Source organism: Erpetoichthys calabaricus, chromosome 3 (genome assembly GCF_900747795.2).
Source record: "Erpetoichthys calabaricus chromosome 3, fErpCal1.3, whole genome shotgun sequence".
Classification (NCBI taxonomy): domain Eukaryota; kingdom Metazoa; phylum Chordata; class Cladistia; order Polypteriformes; family Polypteridae; genus Erpetoichthys; species Erpetoichthys calabaricus.
In genome coordinates, this window is record NC_041396.2 from 295949749 (window position 1) to 295969952 (window position 20204).

General features: G+C 40.3%; 1 protein-coding gene across 1 annotated transcript in view; it reads left to right on the forward strand.

Moving 5' to 3' along the window:
* Nucleotides 1-7494, forward strand: part of spryd3 (SPRY domain containing 3) — a 136497-nt gene extending 129003 nt beyond the window's left edge. Inside the window, 1 exon segment of the mRNA XM_051925083.1 lies at nt 5772-7494. Coding sequence (XP_051781043.1) covers nt 5772-5906 — 135 coding nt within the window. The 3' untranslated portion in view covers nt 5907-7494.
* The last annotated feature ends 12710 nt before the right edge of the window (nt 7495-20204 follow it).

The following is a 20204-nucleotide window of genomic DNA, read 5'->3' on the forward strand; positions in this document are numbered from 1 at the left end:
TTTGACTGCATTTAGCAGGATTTGAGCAGACAGTATGTCTCTGAACACCTCAGAATTCATTCGGCTGCTTCTGTCCTGTGTCACATCATCAATAAACACTAGTGTCCCAGTGCCACTGGCAGCCATGCATGCCCAAGCCATCACACTGCCTCCACCGTGTTTTACAGATGATGTGGTATGCTTTGGATAATGAGCTATTCCACTCCTTCTCCATACTTTTTTCTTGCATTCATTCTGGTAGAGGTTGATCTTGGTTTCATCTATCCAAAGAATGTTTTTCCAGAACTGTGCTGGCTTTTTTAGATGTTCTTTAGCAAAGTCCAATCTAGCCTTTCTATTCTTGAGGCTTATGAGTGGCTTGCACCTTGCAGTGCATCCTCTGTATTTACTTTCATGCAGTCTTCTCTTTATGGTAGACTTGGATATCGATACGCCTAACCCCTGGAGAATGTTGTTCACTTGGTTGGCTGTTGTGAAGGGATTTCTCTTCACCATAGAAAGGATTCTGCGATCATCCACCACTGTTGTCTTCCATGGACGTCCAGGTCTTTTTGCGTTGCTGAGTTCACCAGTGCTTGCTTTCTTTCTCAGGATGTACCAAACTGTAGATTTTGCCACTCGTAATATTGTAGCAATTTATCAGATGGGTTTTGTCTGTTTTCGCAGCTTAAGGATGGCTTCTTTCACCTGCATGGAGAGCTCCTTTGACCGCATGTTGTCTGTTCACAGCAAAATCTTCCACATGCAAGCACCACACCTCAAGTCAACTCCAGGCCTTTTATCTGCTTAATTGATAATGTCATAACGACGGACTTGCCCACACCTGCCCATGAAATAGCCTTTGAGTCAATTGTCCAATTACTTTTGAGCCCCTGAAATGAAGGGATTGTGTTAAAAAAATGCTTTAGTTGCCTCACATTTTAATGCAATCGTTTTGTTCACCCCACTGAATTAAAGCTGAAAGTCTGCACTTCAACTGCATCTGAGTTGTCTCATTTAAAATTCATTGTGGTAATATACAGAACCAAAATAAGAAAAAAGTTGTCTCTGTCCAAATATTTATGGACCTAACTGTACATTGGCAGGTTAGTCTTCTGTGTCAGCCCCTCAGTGCCTGCCTCAAACACCATCTTGTTTTGGAAGATTTTAGAATGATTGTTGTCTTGTGCTTCAAGAGGCTTTAAAGGAATACACCACCAAATATTATATATTATTATATGTTACATACCCCATGTAGTTCGTAGTGATTGCTTTGAAAAATGTTTAATCTGTTGTTTTCATGGAAAACAAAGTTTCTAGTAGAATAGACACCTGTGGTGACCAACACTGGACAACAGCAAACAATATCAAAACTTCCATGAAAATATTTAATGTTACACATCTAGCTCACAAAGTCCCAAACGCTTATATTTTTACGAAAATATTTTCAAATCAACCATTTCCTGAAAAGGCTCTTGTGAACTAAAATGGAAATTGAAGACCTGCCTTTGCCTCATTCATTGTTCAGGAGTCCAGTTTAGTAACTGCTTATTCATCAGCTAACATTGTACTTCATGTGAAATCAATAGTGAATAGTTAATTTAGAGACGTTTACAACTAAACATTAAACGTTAAAGAAAAGAGAGTGAAAACATTATCAGGAAGAGAGTCTGCCTCAGACTTGTGCATATCCAAGATGCTTCACCAAGCAGAAGGTCTAGCTTACTCATGCAGTTTCAGGGACTGCCGCTAAATTATCCCAAATTACTCCAGTAGTGGATATGAACAGAAGTGTAACTACGGGAAGTGGGTCTACAGTTTAAATGCTCGGCCAAAAGTGTGCACATTCCATTCTCATTCACAAGTGTGTTTTTAGGGAGTTTTTTTTTTTTTCAAATTTAAACAATATTTTAGTCGAAATACAATGTATTATTAGCAACGTTTATAGAAGCTAAAGACGACAAAATTCTACTTCAAACTTTTTGCCAAGCCTTAATTACCATCTTTCATAAGAAAAATAAGGACTTGCTATACAATGTGCATTATACGGACCAATCTCACTTCTGAATAATGATGTTAAGATACTCTCCAAAGTTCTAGTCAGAAGGACTGAGAAAGTGATTCCTTCTGTAATATCACAACACCCAACCGGATTTATTAAATTCAGACACTTAACTTCTAACCTTTGACGTTTGTTTAATATATTCACCCATTAAATCTAATACCCCAGAGATCTTATTATCTTTAGATGTAGAAAAAGCATTGGGACTACCTATTCACCACATTGAACAAATTTGGATTTAGCCCAAACTTATTTGCGTGTATCAAACTATTTTATAGTAATCCAGAAATCTGGTTTGTATTAACAACATTATTTCAGACTACTCGACAAGGATGCCCCTTATCACCTTTGCTCTTTGCAGTCACCATTGAAACATTGGCTGTATGCGTTTGAAATGCATCAGAGATAAATGGGATTTTCAGAGAAGGACTTTAACAGAAAATATCACTATATGCAGATGATATGGTACTGTAAATATCTGACCCACAAAATTCTGTGCCGTTAGTTCTAAAAGCATTTGCAGATTGAAAATCAATTTGAATAAAGTGTGCTTTTTCCAGTGAATTCTCTATCACACAATATTGGACTGGACACCTTCCCATTTATTTTAGCAGATCAGTTTAAATATCATGGGGTAAATATCACAAGTAAATATAAAACTCTTTTTCAACAAAATTTTGCTGTCTGCATGGAAAAAATTAAACAAGATTTGAATAGGTGGTCTACCCTCCATCTTACATTAGCAGGGAGAATCAAACATTGTTAAGGTGAATATCTTTCCCAAGCATCTTTTCCTAATTAAAGCATCCCATATACATTAACAAATCATTTTTTATGAAATTAGATTCAATCATAACCTCAATTATTTGAAATTTGAAACATCCACACATCCAAAGGGCAACACTACAGTGACCTAAAGCAGAAGGGAACATGGCACTACCTAACTTTCAGTTTTATTACTGGGTGGCAAATATGCAAGCTATAAAGTTGTGGACATTGACACAAATTGATGAATAAACACAAGCCTGGTCTGCCATAGAAATAAAATCTTGCAGTACTTCTTTATATTCCTTGTTCTGTGCCCAGTAAATACAAATTATCGTCATTAAACTGATAATCCAATTGCCCTTCATTCTTTCAGAATATGGAACCAATGTAGGAAGCACTTTAAGATAGAAGCTTTTATATGTTGTACTTCTACATGACAACCACCTTTTTCCACCCTCTCAAACATATACAGTATTTAATGTTTGGAAATATCTGGGATTAAACACTCAGAGATTTGTACATAGATAATGTATTCACATCCTATGAACAATTACGCTTCAAATACAGTCGCTCTTCAACACAATTCTTTCACTTACTTTCAAGCTAGAAACTTTGCTAAACAGAACCTGCCCAATTTTCCTCACCTGCCACCTAGTTCTATATCTTTAGAAATATTGATTAGTCTTGAAAACTCAGATAGCGTCTCTACAATTTATAAAAATGTTTAAAGTCCCTTCCTTTCAAAGACCCCAGAGTACATTGGGGAAAAGATCTTTCACTTAATATTTTAGAAAAGGAGTGGAAGACAGCCATGCACATATTATACTATAGCTCCATATGCACAAAGCATTCAATCATTCAACTTAAAATCTTTTATTGAGCACATTTATCTCGTTTAAAATTGTCCAAAATGTTTCCATGGCAAGATTCAACCTGTGAATGTTGCAATCTAGCTCTAGCCTCACTGGGCCACATGTTCTGGGCATGTACCAAATTAACAACATTTTCAACAAAAATCTTTGAATGCCTATCAAGATGTCCTTGGCGTCACAGTCACTTTAAACACATTAACAGGTGTGTTTGGTGTACTCCCAGATGGGCTTGAAGTAGAAGTAGGACAAACTGTAATTTCCTTTACCTCACTACTAGCATGTTGACTTATCTTGCTCAACTGGAAGAATCCCACTTCACCACTTTCAAGTCAGTGATATTATATACTATTTGAAATTGGAAAAAATCTAATTCTCACTTAGAGGATCTGTTCAAAACTTTTTTAAAAATATGGCAGGATCTAATTAATAACATTTTAGAACAAGTTTCCATTTTGGGGTAAATGATACTCCTCCTTTCTTGCTGCTTTTACAGAGTAGATTTCGTTGTTGGCTCTCCTCTCTAGCTGCTAGACGGAGAACTTCTGGCTGCTTTGTCTTTTACATCTTATTACTAAATAAGGTGCCATAAACACACTGAATGCAGCTGTTTAAGATTGAAATAAGCAATTAAGGGCGGGGAGACTTAACAAGCGAGACCACTAAAATGAAGTATCAAACTATCACTTAAGCAATAAGTGTTTCATCAGCAATAATTGATTGCTCATTAAGAAACTGGGTTGGAACAAAAACCTGCAACCACTGCGGCTCTCCAGGACTGACGTTGCCTACCCCTGGTATAGGTTCATTGTTGTCACATGTACAGAGACCAGTGAAACTCTTACTTACATTTGCTAATCAAAATACAATATGTTGCCACTTTTGGCACCATGATTAGTGAGTGGAACTACTTGACTTCAAATCTTCTGTCATTCTTACCTGAAAAATCTCAGAAGACAGTTTACCCATTCGGATAAATATTTATTTGGAAAATTAATGTATAATAGCACAATGATTTCAGAAGATGGATGAACATGTGTATGTGGAAAGAAAAGAAATGTGAATGAGGAGGGGAAAAGAAAAGGACATGACAAGTGAGTAGTATTAACATTGTCACATGTTCAGAATACAGAGGAATTCTTACTTGTACATCCAACCAACATGCTACACGTTGCCACTGTCTAGTTTCATGATTTTAAATAAATCACAGAAAGGCACTATATATGTAATTTTTAGATGGCAACTTAACAGTGTTATATTCAAGTTTTTATGATACAGCCTAATATTTTATTTGATTTGTTTGATTAGCACATGATTAGTGAGGATGACAACCTTGGCTCAAAAATTTGGTCTTACTTATGTGACTCTGCAAGACTGTTAGTCACTTGTTTTCTAAAGGAACCAAATAACCTTTGGATTGGATGCTATCATGAAAAATCCCTACCATCCCCTCCAGGACATGCTCTCTTGGAGCACTTTTAGCCACTGGCTCATTTCACCAGTGTGCTAAGAAGTACCTCTAGGGGTCTTTTCTGACCACTACTATCAGGCAATTGTGTGCTTCCACCCTATGTACTTGTTGAATTTATTTTTATATATTTATTTATTCTTTGATTGATTGGATGTATTATCTATCCTGCAAGTCTATATTCTGGTTTTGTACGTTAATTTCCCAGTGGGATTAATAAAGTTTATCTAATCAAATCTTGCCTTTAAAGTTAGACTACAAGAACTAGAATATGTATCACTTACATTGTAGTAACCAATAATCTGTCAAGCTGTGTGTTTCAAAGTCCCCGAGTCTGTGGAGGCCTTGTTTCAGGCTTGTACCAAGGCATTGCTTAGTCTCCATGCTCTTCTGTCTATTAATAATGTTAAATTAGTATCTGACTGACGTAGCATTTCTAGGATAGTTCAGCATTGAATATAAGACTAAAAATTTTTTTGTTCCATTAGCTTCAATGATAAACTGATGAGTACTTGATTTATTTGATTATAAATTGTGATACCAGCATAAGGGGGGAATGTGCAAGGTTCTTTTTGTTTCTTAAAAGCATATTGTTTATGACTTCTTTATTTTTCTTCTTCTCAAGGTGTTTTTTACACGGAATGGGAAAATTATAGGAAGACGGGAAGCGGTAGTTCCAACAGGTGGGTTCTACCCTACCATTGGGATGCTGAGCAGCGGGGAGAAAGTCAAGGTGGATCTGCACCCTCTGAGTGGCTGAATTCTGCTGGCCATTCATTGGACCTTTCGGGTGACAGCCAGGACTGTATTCAACACCCCCTTTCACCCCCCACAATCCCCTCTTACCCCAGGAGTATTAAGAAATGCTACACAGAGCAGCCTGAGCAACTCAACCTCTTCGACTGCCCTTCTCCATTTTTTTTTTATTTTTCATCCTTCACCTTGCTTAACATGCTGAAGAAATTTGGGTTTGGGAAACATTATTGCCATTTCCTTGGTGTGAGCTTTCATTTAGTCTCCAAGAGGGGCCTGGCTTAATGCCACTGCCTCGTATGCAGATACACTAGTACGGTTGGGGTCCTTGAGTTTGACCACTGCACATGAGGAAAGATTTATTGCCTGCTTTAACACAAATTTGATATTTTGCACACACGTCAGTGGTTTGATACAGTTTTATACTGGCAAAACACTTTACAAACTGTAATTGACATCTTTCTGTACCTGTCAGACATGACTTCTCCTTACCCTTGGGACAAAAGTACTTACATAAGGGGGTAGGCCTCTACAGAAGCCACAGACAGCCAGTTTAATGCCTTCTCGTGGCGAGGCACTCAAGCTCCCAATGCTGGTATCTCCAGATGAGCCAGTGGTTTACAATTTTGTCAGAGTGCATGAGTTTGCATGGAATGAAGCCTTCCCCACAGCACTAATGAATGTCTTATTATGTATTAAAAAGTCTAACTGTACAAAATATTTAAATTTATCAATAAAGAAAGTTGATTCACACTGCAGCAGCCCTAACCCCCCACTCAAATTAGTAAATGCACCAGTGCAAAGACAAGGGACACCACAACTCATGACTGATTAAAAGCTTAACCCCCTAAGTTCCTGGTGCATATTTTGTCTTGAAGGCTGGAGTGCTTGAGTGTACACAACTTCCTGCAGCCCCTGGGCATCCTGTGAGATACTGTAAAAATATAAAGCATTGCAAATCTACAAGCCAAGGGGCACAGGTTTAGATACTTTTTTTTTTTTAATCAGCCCCCTCCCAATTAGTGGCTAAAGAAGAAGCCCCTCAGTTCTGTGCAGCTGAATGTGTTCAGTGTGTTCCAATAACACCATGCCCACCTTCTGCAGGAGTGCACATTCTTGCACTGTCAATGTAGTGTTAGTGCCATCTTGTGTTGGTACCTGGTAATTGCAGCAGTGCAAGCTTCCAACAAAGTGTTTTCATTCTGGACTTTTCTGTTTTTGGGTAAAGCAGCGTAGCGTTCCAGTCACTTGTCATTCAGGCCATCAATCTGGTGCAGCTGATGATATATATATATATATTTTTTTTTTTTTTTCATCATTTGTTAGAGACTCTTCCCCCATTTTTATGTGACTTAAAATCAAAAAGCTGATTATGACAGAAAAAAAAATGAGATACTCAAATTTTCCCGATAGACAATGCTCCAAGCGGGTGAAGTGATAAAGGAAGAACTCGTCTCAATTTTTGCCCCCTGCAAAGGTTGTGTTTTGTTTTATGGTCCCCCCCCCTGTTTATTATATACAGATGTACATACCTGAGATGTTTATATATGTTATTAAAGATGCTATTTCCATACACAGCTGCTTCTACAACCTCCCATGGCTTGTTGTATATTTCGTCGTCCACAGAGCGTGCTGACCGGCAGCCTTCTATGAGTGGGAAGTTTTTCAAGTCCTTCAGTTTTCTGTTGGGGAGCAGGAGCTCTAATGTGCACATACAGTACTGTGCCCTCCAAACTTGGTGAAGTAAAGAAAAATGGGCTATGTAAAAGGACTTATTATTTATCCTCTTGATCTTTCATTTAAAATATTATAAAAAATCTATCCATTAAATAATTATAGACATGGACAAATTTGTTGGTACCCCTCAACAAAAAAACACAAACCTACAATTGTCTCTGAAATACCTGAAAATTGACAAAAGTAATTGACATCCTTCATTGTTTATTTTGTATTTCACAAAAATCATTCCTTGCTTTAAAGTTTTGATTCAACAAAATATTTCAAATAAAAACATAAATGAAAATGGCATGGACACAAATGATGGGACACTTAACCTAATACTTAGTTGCAGAACCTTTAGAGTTTGCAATTACTGCAAACAAGTGACTCCTGGAGCTCTCCATGAGACTTCTGCACCTGTCCACTGGTAGTTTGGTCCACTTTTGCTGAGCAAACTGCTCCAGCTGGCTCAGATTTGAAGGGGGTCTTCTCCAGACTGCATGATAGGATTCAAATCAGGGCTCATAGAAGACCGCTTCAAAATAGTCTGTTTTCTTCATAGCCATTCTTAATAATAATAATAATACATTTTATTTAATAGGCGCCTTTCTTAGCACTCAAGGTCACTTTACAATGAAATTAAACAACATTAGTAAAATAAAAACGAGAATGATAAATCACAAAGCAATAATTAGCAAACAAAGAAAGATAACATGCAGTAACAGTGCAAAATTCACAATTGGTATGCCAGTTTAAAAAGATAATAATTCTTCACATTTATATGGCACTTTTCTCACTACTCAAAGTGCTCTCCACACAGGGAGGACCTGGGAAGCAAATCCACAATCTCCTTACTGCAAAGCAGCAGCACTACCACTGTGCCAGTTTTAAACTGTTATTGAATCGAGCTATCGGATTTGAGAGGGAAGAGAATTCCCGAGTTGAGGAGCACTATGAGAAACACTCGAGTTCCCATAGCACAGAGTTTGATGTGAGATACAGAAAGTCGAGCTGCAGATGAGGATCTGAGTGAGCGAGAGGAGTGCAAAGTCTGGAGGAGATCAGTGAGGTTGTGGAGAGCTTTAAATGTTAAGAGCGGTATTGTGTATTGTATTCTGTAGTTAACAGGGAGCCAGTGAAGCTCAGAGAGAATAGGTGTAATATGTTCAGTGGATTTAGAACAGCAGGTTATTATCCTGGCAGCAGAATTTTGAAGAAGTTGTAAGCGATGAATAAGTTTTTGTGGGATGCCAGATAGAATAGCATTACAGTAATCTATGTGTGAGGTGACTCGGGCATTAACCAATAGTTCAGTACTGTGTTGCGTGAGATCAGGACGAAGTCTAGAAATGTTTCAGAGATGGAAGAAGGCAGTCTGAGAAATGTTACTTATTTTTGGAAGAAAAAGAGAGGGTACTGTCTAGAATGGTGCCCAGGCTCATAACTTGGGAAGAGATGTTTGTGTTAATATTGTTAATTGAAATAGAAGAATGGTTAACCTTAGCAAGTGTAGATTTAGAGCCAATGAGAAGCACCTCAGTTTTATTGCTGTTTAGTTGGAGAAAATTGTGAGTCATCCATGTCTTTGTCTTGGAGACATGTTGTAAGAGTATCTGGAGGGAAAAGGAAAATGTGGATTTAGTGGATAGATATAGCAGTGTGTCATCAGTGTAACAATGAAACTTAATACCATGGTGCTGGATGATATTACCTATTGGGAAGATATAAATGAGAAGAAGAAGCGGCCCCAAAAAGAGAACCCTGTGGAACTCCGTGAGTAATGACTGCGTTCTCAGATTTAAAGCCCTTTATTTGAACAAATTGCTTCCTATCGGTAAGGTAGGAAGAAAACCACTGGAGGACAAGGCAACAGTCTACAAAACTAGCTAGTCGTTTCAAAAGTATCTGATGGGATATGGTGTCAGATGCAGAGCTGAGGTCAAGAAGCACAAGAATTGATAAAAGTCCCATGTCAGCTGCCTGGAGAAGATCATTTGTGATTTTGACCAGGGCAGTTTCTGTGCTATGTTTAGGATGAAACCCAGATTGAAACTGTTCAAAAGGGTTATTTTTTGATAGTTGGGAGGCAACTATCTTTTCAAGAACTTTAGATATGAAAGGAACATTTGAGATAGGCTGATAATTGTTGAGAATATTAGGGTCTAAACCAGGTTTTTACACAATTGGGGTAATTGAGGCCGTTTTTAGTGAGAGGGGGACTGTGCCTGTAGTAAGGGAAGAGTTAACTATAGTAGTTATCATGGGGGAAATATGTGACAGACAGAACTAAACAAAGCTTGTAGGTATTAGATCAAATTGGCATGTGGAAGAATTAGATTTTGTTATAAGTTCAGAGATTTTATTTTCAGCTGGTAAACTGAAATCTGAGAATAGGGTGGTTGGTAGGGGAATATGGGTGATAGTGGAAAGTATGTCATTTTCTGCAGAAATAGAGAAAGCAAGTTGCTGGTGGATTTTTTCAATTTTTAAGTTGAAGAAATCCAGAAAAGTGCAGTAGTACTTAACAGAGAGGTTATGGTAAGCAGCATTTTCTGGTGGTGTAATTAGCCTTTTCATTGTAGAAAAAAAGAGCTCTAGTATTTTTCCCTCCTGTATTGATAATGTTAGAATAGTTTACAGTTTTGGCAGCAGAGACAGCATTTTTGTATTTTAACATATGATTTGAGTACATTTCCTTGTGTACAACAAGACCCGTCTTTTTAGCTAGGCACTCCAACTGTCGGCCCGTGGCTTTGAGCTGAGTGAGTTCAGATGTAAACCAGGGAGCAGTGTGAGTAAATGAAACAGTCCGTGTTTTTAAGGGAGCTAGTGTATCAAAGGCAGAAGACAGAGCAGCATTGTAATGGTCTACTAATTCTGATGGTGCGGTAGCACAAGGAGAAACAAGCTGGAATTGCAATAAATATATAAGGCTCCGGTGAACGTATAGCAAAGTAGACATAATAATCCATGACAACCAATTGAGGTTTACATGCTTACATTACAAAATGAAATCACACGCTGAACCTTTGATTTACTGAGAGGTAAGCTAACATCAAATGTAATCATGCTGTGATACGAGATGGGTAATTCAGTAGGAATAAGATTGTAATGTATGATACCAGAGCAGCAAACTACTGTAAGTCTAAAATATGACCCTTGTTATGAGTCAAAAAGTTGACATATTGAATTAAATTAAAACAGTCAAGGATTTCGTTAAAATCATTTGTCATGGCATCAGTTGGCACGTCAACGTGAATGTTAAAATCACCCATAAGGATGACATTAGTAGACACCGCACACAAAGTTGTAAAAATAGTAAAAAAATTATGCAATAAAAACACTTGATAGTTTAGGAGGTCTATATAAAACAGCAATTATAGTAGGTGAAGGTCCGCAGAGTTTGACAGCTAACAGTTCAAAGGATGGATACGCTGGAATAGGTATCGGTGATAATTTTAAGTCTTTATGGTGTATTATTGCGAGACTGCCTCCCCTCCCCAAATAACGGGATTTGGAGATGCAGACAAACTCTGGAGGGAGCGCTTGATTTAGAAGAAAATAATCACCCGGTTGCTGCCAAGTCTCCGTAAGACATAAATAGCCCATCTCAGTGTCTATGATCACCAATCAGCAGAGCTTTGTTAGAGAGAGATCGAGTATTAAATAATCCAAACTTCAAAGCGTCTATGGACGTATATTTCGGTGATTTTACCAAAGGAATCGACACGTTATGATTAGCACATCGCTCAAAAATACGTGGACAAGTGCGTCCTTCAGACCAAAGTGAAGGAATAGACCCGCTGCTACTCCTGCTCAGGCAAAAATGACGATAAAAGCCCCGGTGAACGTATAGCAAAGTAGATATAATAATCCATGACAACCAATTGAGGTTTATCATAGTAGATTTCCAGAAATCACCCAAGCAAATTTCAGATTGGAAGCAAAGCAATTGTACCCCTTGTGTACCTACTCTGCCCAATTAAAATAACACGTTAGCTAGTAGACCGTCACTGGGATTTCTGCAACTACTCCTTATTCATCAAAGCTAGTTACTTGAGCAGAGAATCGGTGAGAAGTTTCCACTTACCCACACAGGTTGCAGCCAGCAAAGAATGGTTCTACAAGGGCTTGTGTTAAGGCCGAAGCAGGCAAGGGATGCAAATGCGTGTTATCAGTTTTTAATCCAATGCAAAGGTGAAGGAAGATCCGATACAAAAGGCAAGAAACAACTAGAAAAAAAGTACACAAACAGAGCAGTGGCAAACAGAAACGCCAGTGTTCACTTCGGGTTGTTCTTGGGTGCTTTTAGCTGTGTTTTGGGTCATCCTCCTGTTGGAAGATCCATGGCCTGCAAATGAGACAGAGCTTTGTGACACTGAGCAGCAGCATGTTTCACTCCAAAATGTCCTGGTAGTCTTTCCTTGTTCCCTGCACAGAATCAAGGAACCCCATGCCAGATGCAGCAAAGCAGCCCTAAACATAACCAAGCCTCCTATGTTTCATAATAGGTATGGTGTACTTTTCTGTGAAAGCTTTATGTTTTTGGTTGTGCACACAAAGCTGATGTGACTTTCTAAAAAGCTCGGTTCATATATTTGTAAATCTGACTCTGAAGGAGTCATCAGCCATGAACTTCACCGCACGTCACTGCTTGTATCATTTCATAATTTCTCGATGTTTTATGCATAAAAAGTTGGTTCTTAGGGCTTTAACATGACTCCTGATATGTGGACAAACCTGAAATTGTTAATGTCTGGTAAGCTCACTCTTAAAAATTGAACGTGCCAGGGCGGTTCTTCAGAGCAATGCCATAGTCGGACCATTTTTGGTTCCCAAAAGACCCATCCACATGAAGGTTCCAGAAAGAACTTTTTAGTTTATTTAGATTTGCAACAGGCTCCATGCAGTAAATAACCATAAATAGATGGTAACAGGTTTGTGAAGTAAAATGGCACATGAATTTACTGTAGAAAGACTCCTACTGCATGTAATGAATAAAGTATCTATATAGTGCCTTTCACATCTATCTATCTATCTGCACAGGCTATGTCCAGGCTTTCTTAATACGTAGCCTACCCATACACTAGAAATGTTGTGACTTTTCTACGTTACACAGTTAAGTGCCAAGAGGATTGCTGTGAATTATGTAATCGGGGAAACCAAACAACCACTGGCAAAGCAGATGGCACAACACAGAAGAGCTACTTTGTCAGGCCAGGACTCCGCAGTCTATTTACACCTACAGGACAGTGGTCACTCTTTCAGTGATGAAGATGTGCACATCCTGGACAGGGAGGAACGCTAGTTTAATCGAGGAGTCAAGGAGGCCATTTATGTGAAAAAGGAACGATCATCTCTGAACCGAGGAGTTACATCTTCCACCATCTTACAATGATGTGATTGCAGCCATTCCCCAACTCTCTGTGAATGGTACTCATGGCCACTGATCAATGGACAATTTACATGTCATTGATCACACAGCCCATGGTGCTAGTTTCGGTCATTATGCAAAGGTACTGTTAAGGTTGGAGATACCTGCAGTCAACTGAGACTGAGGAAGTCACTTGGATGAGTGATGTAACGTATCTCTCTGGAAAAGAACAAAGTCCAGATGAACTGAATCAACTTTCTAGAATCTACGTTAGGAAGTTTTTCAAACCAACTTGAAAAGTAAAGATCCCCTCACAGAACGAGGTGGTGTTTGGTGAAGCAAAAGTTTGATGAGGAGTCACACAACCCAGTAAAGAACCACAGAGTGGTGTTAAAGATTGTTAAGAGTGCAGGGAGCCAAGGGGTCAAGACAATCTTATTTGTATGCAGCAATAGTCCCCTTAAAATTAGGACCCCGATGGCATTTCACAAATCTGTTACCATCTATTTGTGACTGTTTATCAGATCTAAAGATTCTTCTTGAAACCTTCATGGTTCTTTACGGAAGCAAAAATGGCTCCACTGTGGTATCCCTTTGCGTCGGATTGATTTGTTTTAAATGTCCTTCTCACTTGCATTCTAAAGGTTTCGCCCCACTCCCATCTATTTAAGCAAAGAAACAAATTTACTTCCACACTGCGGAGTACAAAGTCGGGTCCCCCACCAAAATAAGCATCAGCCATGCGCTGTGTACATTGGTGAGAACCTTCGCCAGAGGCCATGTCATATCTTCACTGTTTCGGTGTGCTTCTGAATGTCGCTTTAGTTCAGTGGTTCTCAAACTGTGGGGCGCGAAGATGTGAAAAAAAAAACAATTGAAAATATGAAAAATCCATCTATTGAAACCAAAACAAATTAATTTAAACTACATTCTGATACTAGAAAAATAAATACAGAGATAAATGTCGATAAAAGTTAAGTAGGTATAATAAAATATGCATCTATGATATATCACTAATTAAAAAAGAACAAATTGGAATTAGTGGGCTCCTTTCAAAAAAAAATGTTAGAGGGGTGCGATTAAAACTGTTATGAAAACTCGGGTCGCAAATACTTAAAGGTTGAGAAACGCTGCTTTAGTTCATCCTTTGAAGTCGGGACGTGATGAGCCGCAAATCAGATCTGTGAGGGGCCTGAATGATGACAGTTGTACACTTAAACTTTTCAAAGTCTGTAACGGCCGACCCCTTACCCAGACCGGCCACTACACTACCAAGACTATTCCTTGGATAACCGGAGGCTTCTTCATCTAGTAACAAGCCGTACTCCTTACAAGTTGTCTTCTTTCTCCCGACACGATGAAACAACCAGCAAACAGTAACATTGCAGCGACCGGTTAGTGATAACGGATGGATTTCTTTTAATTATTGTAGTACAGTAATCCCTCGCTACTTCGCGGTTCACTTTTCGCGGATTCACAACTTCGCGGATTTTATATGTAAGCATATCTAAATATATAACGCGGATTTTTCGCTGCTTCGTGGGTTTCTGCGGACAATGGGTCTTTTTACTTCTGGTATTTGCTTCCTCAGTTGGTTTGCCCAGTGATTTCATACAAGAGATGCTATTGGCGGATGGCTGAGAAGCTACCCAATCAGAGCACGCAGTTAAGTTCCTGTGTGCTGCTGATTGGCTCAGCGACGGAGTGCTGCATTAACCAGGAAGTTTCATCTCACTCATTCAGCATTAACGTGCTCTTGCTACTGCATTCGGGGGAATATCACCTTCATCGTCATCATTTTGACTGCGCAGCATATTCATCACCATCATCACGTCATATATAGCTACGTGTACTTCGCTATACAGTAAGTGTAAACTTATCTACCGATTTCATATTGCTTAGCAGTTCTCCCTGTTATTAATAGAGTAAAGGGTGGGTTGTAAACAATTCAGGGAGGGTTTAAAAACGTCCAAATACACGTTAAATAATTTAATAAATATAGTGTCCCTACTTCGCGGAAATTCAGTTATCGCAGTCGGCCTTGGAACCTATCTCCCGCGATAAGTGAGGGATTACTGTAGTGTCAAAATTTCCATTCCAAGAACCCTTTTAACTCTCCTACACCACAACCACTGCCACCCCCCTGCTTTCTGTCTGCCTGATCCTAAAATGTGTGTGTATGATAAAGAGCCGCATGACTAAATGGGGGACAATGGGAAACAGAAAATGCTTAGGGAGGCTAATGGGACCTAGGTGGGGCGATGGTGTCAGGTGATATGAGAAGTGTGGGAATAATGTAGGGAAACGTTTTGGGGGGTTTGGGTGAACTCAGAAAATGGCTGTTAAGTTGACGATGACGCAAGACCCCAGTGCCCCCGTCAAGGTACACTAAACAGCATACAAGACTCCACCATTCAGAGGCAAAATGAGTCCCCCACTTACTAAATAGATAAACGTGCGCTGCAGTGATTAAACCAACACACACTCACACATGCGCCATTGCCAGGAGCAGACAGCCTTTACAGTCAGGTCCATAAGTATGTGGTCAGTGACACAATTTTCATCATTTCAGCGGAGTGGTGGCTCTGAGGCTACGGATTTGCACTGGCGATCAGAAGGCTGCCGGTTGGAATTCCGTAAACGCCAAACTCTACTTCGTTGAGCCCTTGAGCAAGGCCCTTAACCTGCCATTGCTCCATCCTGGGTATACAATACAATACAATGCAGTTTATTTTTGTATAGCCCAAAATCACACAGGAAGTGCCGCAATGGGCTTTAACAGGCCCTGCCTCTTGACAGCCCCCCAGCCTCGACTCTCTAAGAAGACAAGAAAAAACTCCCAAAAAAACCTTATTGGGAAAAATGGAAGAAACCTTGGGAAAGGCAGTTCAAAGAGAGACCCCTTTACCAGGTAGGCTGGGCGTGCAGTGGGTGTCAAAAAGAAGAGGGTCAATACAATACAATACAGTACAGTACACAGAACAGAACAATTTCTCAATATAGTAAGAAATAAAAAATATAAATTTTAGACGTATGACGTTAATCTGCATGGAGGCCCTCCAACCTGCAAGGAAAAACCTGGAGATTGTTGGCAGAACTGGCACTCCAGCCACCATAACAAACTCCCAGTGTTCCATTCCATCTGAACTAGTGTGATGCTGAGGTGTCGCCCGTCACATGGCTGCACTCGGGGGTCCAAATCTGGGATCCTGAGATGGCTTTGTCATGTGGTGTGTGTGTGGCCTGCTCCTAACTTCTCTCTAAATTATGACATCAAAAAGCGAATTCCTTAACGGCTCATGTGATATTTTTGGTAAACCCCATGGATTAAATCGGAAAGTCTACACTTCAGTCGCATAATGATTGCTTTATTTCAAATTCATTGTGGTGGTGTACAGAGCCAGAATGATGAAGACTGTGTCGCTGTCTAAATACTCGAGGACCTGACTGCATCTTGGAGTGCTCAGGGGTGTCGTTTTCAAGTAAGCCCTGCACACTGAGCCGATTCCTACAAGTCTTAGCCACGGGTATAGAAATGGCTTTTGGGCTGATGAACAGTAAGCTTAACATGCATCACAGAATTGGGAGAGATTAGGCAACACGTAGCAGGAACAGACGCTTTACTGAACAGTCGGCATAAATGGGGGGGAGTCTTGTCTTGTTTTACTAACGTGCTGGAATTCTATAAGGAAGCGACAACTGGACACAATCGGAGAAAGGAGCGCGGGAGACTCTCACCAAAAGAATCGAGAGCCATAGAGGCTTCTGATCAAACCGACAGAAGTGAAAGTTCAGGGCGCAGTGGGGTTGGGGGGTATGCTGGGACTGCACCTGAATTAGGCCATGTGGTGGAGTGGTGCCCACCAGGGGTCAGTGCTGGGGCCGCTGGTGTTTTTATTAAAGTGACAATCTGATTGGAACACAATCAGTAAGTCTGCCGATGTGGCCAGACCAGGTAGAAGGGCAGGTAAGGTACAATCAGTGGGACTTGGGCAGACCTTGCAGTTGTAGCAGACTGTCGACTGCCAGAGAATGGACAGGAGCCATTAAGAAGATGCTAGGATACACCAGGGATCCAGAAAGTACTCGGACCCCTTCACTTTCTGCACACTTTATTGTGTTGGTTTCATTTTAAATGGAGAAATGTGTCATTTCTGCCCTCCAGTCTACACTCAGTAGCCCATAACGACAGTGACAGCGTGTTCGCAGAAAGGTTTGCAAGTTTATTAAAAGTCAAAAATCTGAACTCTCTCATTCCTAGAAGTTTTCAGACCTTTAATTTGGTCCTTTGTAGAAGCCCCTTTGGCAACCATTCCAGCTCGGAGTCTTCTTGGGTGAGTCTCTACAAGCTTTGCACGCCTGGATTTGAACAGTTGACCCCATTCTTCTGGGCAGATCCTCTCAAGCTCTGTCAGGTTGGATAGGGCCATCTTCACTATGGCAGGGGTGGCAAACTCCAGTCCTGGTGGGCCGCAGTGGCTGCAGGTTTTCATTTTAACCATCTTCTTCATTAGTTTTTGCTGATAATTAACTTGTTTTGCCTTAATTTTAATTAACTTGATTCAGGCCCCTTAGTTGTTTCTTTTTCTTTAATTAGCTGCCAAACAACAATGAGACACAAAACAAGGTGCCACTTGACCAGCATACCTGTGCCCATCAAACAATATCTGAAAATAAAGAAAGGTGAAGGTCTCAGTAAGGTTGATCTCTCAGGTCCCCAAAACTTTTTGACGATGTTCTTAGAAGAAACATCTGCTGTGTCAGAATGAGAGCAGCAACAAGCCATGGAATTAAATAACAAGTTTAATTAACAGCAAGAATTGGCTTCTCATTAAGAAACTGGTTGGAGTGAAACTGGTGGGAGTTTGAAGCCCCAATTTTGCTGGTCATCTGTTGACTCGTTTCACGTTTGATTTCTGTTTGGCTGTCATGTAATGAAGAAAATAATTAACTCAGAGCACTGAACTGTTAAAATGAAGGGAAAAAGAAGTTAATTAGCAGTGAAAACTGGTCACTGATTAGGAAAAGGGTGAGAATGAAAACCCACAGCCACTGCAGCCCTCCAGGACTGGAGTTTGCCACCCCTGTTCTATGTGGTCTATAGGGGTTCTTGAAAGTTAGTGAACCCCCATATTCCTTAAAACACCATCAGATTTTCACACAAGTCCATAAAAGTAGACATGGAGAGCCCAGCTAAACAAACGAGACAAAAATATCATACCTTGGACATTTATTTATTGAGGGAAATCCGCCAGTATGACATACCTGTGAGCGGCAAACGTATGTGAAGCTAGCAGGTGATTTGAAGGTGAGATTTGGTCAATCAATGTGATGACAATCAGCTGTGAATGGGCACCCTGTTTAGGGTCCTGTCAAGGGGGCTTCATCTTCAAACCCGTCTGCGCGGTATCAGTGTATCACGTCATGGACAAAGGACATTGCAGGGGACCTCAGAAAATGAATTGCCACTAGAGGGCACATTAACTGTTATTTTACTGAATGCTGCTGTTCTGTGTTTTTGCCACCAGAGGGCCCACAATCTTTTATTTTACTGAATGCTGTCGTTGAGTGTTTTAGCCACTAGAGGGCACACTACCTGTTTTATGATAGGTGCTGTTGAGCATCTTTGCCACTAGAGGGCACATTAACTGTTATTTTACTGAATGCTGCTGTTCTGTGTCTTTGCCACTAGAGGGCCCACAATCTTTTATTTTACTGAATGCTGTTGTTGAGTGTCTTAGCCACTAGAAGGCACACTACCTGTTTTTTGATAGGTGCTGCTGTGTGTTTTTGCCACTAGAGGGCACATTAACTGATTTTACTGAATGCTGTCGTTCTTGTCTTAGCCAGTAGATGGCATACTAGCTGTTTTTTGATAGGTGCTGTTGAGTGTCTTTGCCACTAGAGGACACATTGTTATTTTACTGAATGCTGTTATGTGTATTTGCCACTAGAGGGCACACTACATGACAGTTTGTTAGGTGCCATTGTTCAAATGAATTGTTGATGCTCGGCTACAAGACCATCTTAAGAGTTTGGACCGCAGCAGTCCACCGTCAGACAGATTGTGTACAAATGGAGGACATTTGAGACCATTGATACTCTCCTCCGGAGTGGTCAACCAACAAAGATCACTCCAAGGGCGAGGCCTGTGATTGTCTATGAGGTCACCAAAGAGAACTTCTAACTAACTCAAAGCCTCCCTCACGTTGGTTACTGTTAATGTTGATGAGTCCACCATCAGGAGAGCACTGAACAACAACAGCAGTGGTGGGCATGGCAGGGCTGCAAGGAGAAAGCCACTGCTTCACTTCCCATCTACAGTTTATTGAAGAGCATGTGGACAAAGGTATTGGATTTAATGTTTTATGGACCGATGAGATCAAAATAATTCAAATGAGAGAAGCATTAAGTTTGGAGAAAGAAAATCCCTGCACTCCAGCATGAGGACCTCATCCCATCTGTGTTAACATGGTGCCGGTGGTGTCAAACATTGGGTCAGGATAGCCTGTCATTGTGGACGGAGAAAAAGAATTCTGAATGAATACCAGTGAATTCAAAAGGAAGAATAGTCTGTGGACTACATGTCAAGAGAAACTGGGGCATGCAGCAAGTCAACGAGCCCAAACAGACAAGTCGTTCTATCAAAGAGTGGATGAAGAAGAATCAAATAAAGGGTTTGGAATGGCCAAGTCAAAGTCCTGACCTTAACCTAACAGAAATGTTGTGGACGGACCTGAAGTGTGCAGCTCACTGGAGAAAACCCAGCCACGTGTATGCAAATGAAAGCCATGACGAGGACGGTGAGCTTCATGCACTTTGTTTTTAAACACTCTGACGTTATTTTGAACACAACTTGTAATTCGACAGCTACCCCGAAAGAGTTAATGATGTCCGGTCAAGTCAGCGTACCACTCAAGTTCTAGAAACATCTCCAGAGAATGAAAGCAAATGGGAGGCACCTGAGCACAATTTGGACTTCCAGAACAAAGAGTCGGAATATTTCTATTCTAGGAATGAGGAGATGTCCCACTTTGAAGTGTAAGACATTTGGAGGACGTTCCGTCAACGTCTTCACGTCTTTATCGATGGGCGAACGTGGAAAATGCATCCATTTAAAATGAAATCGACTTCAGAATGAAGTGGGCGGAAGGTGAAGGGTTCTCAATACGCACTGAAACAACGGTAAGTAAAATCAAAACTGCGTTTTTC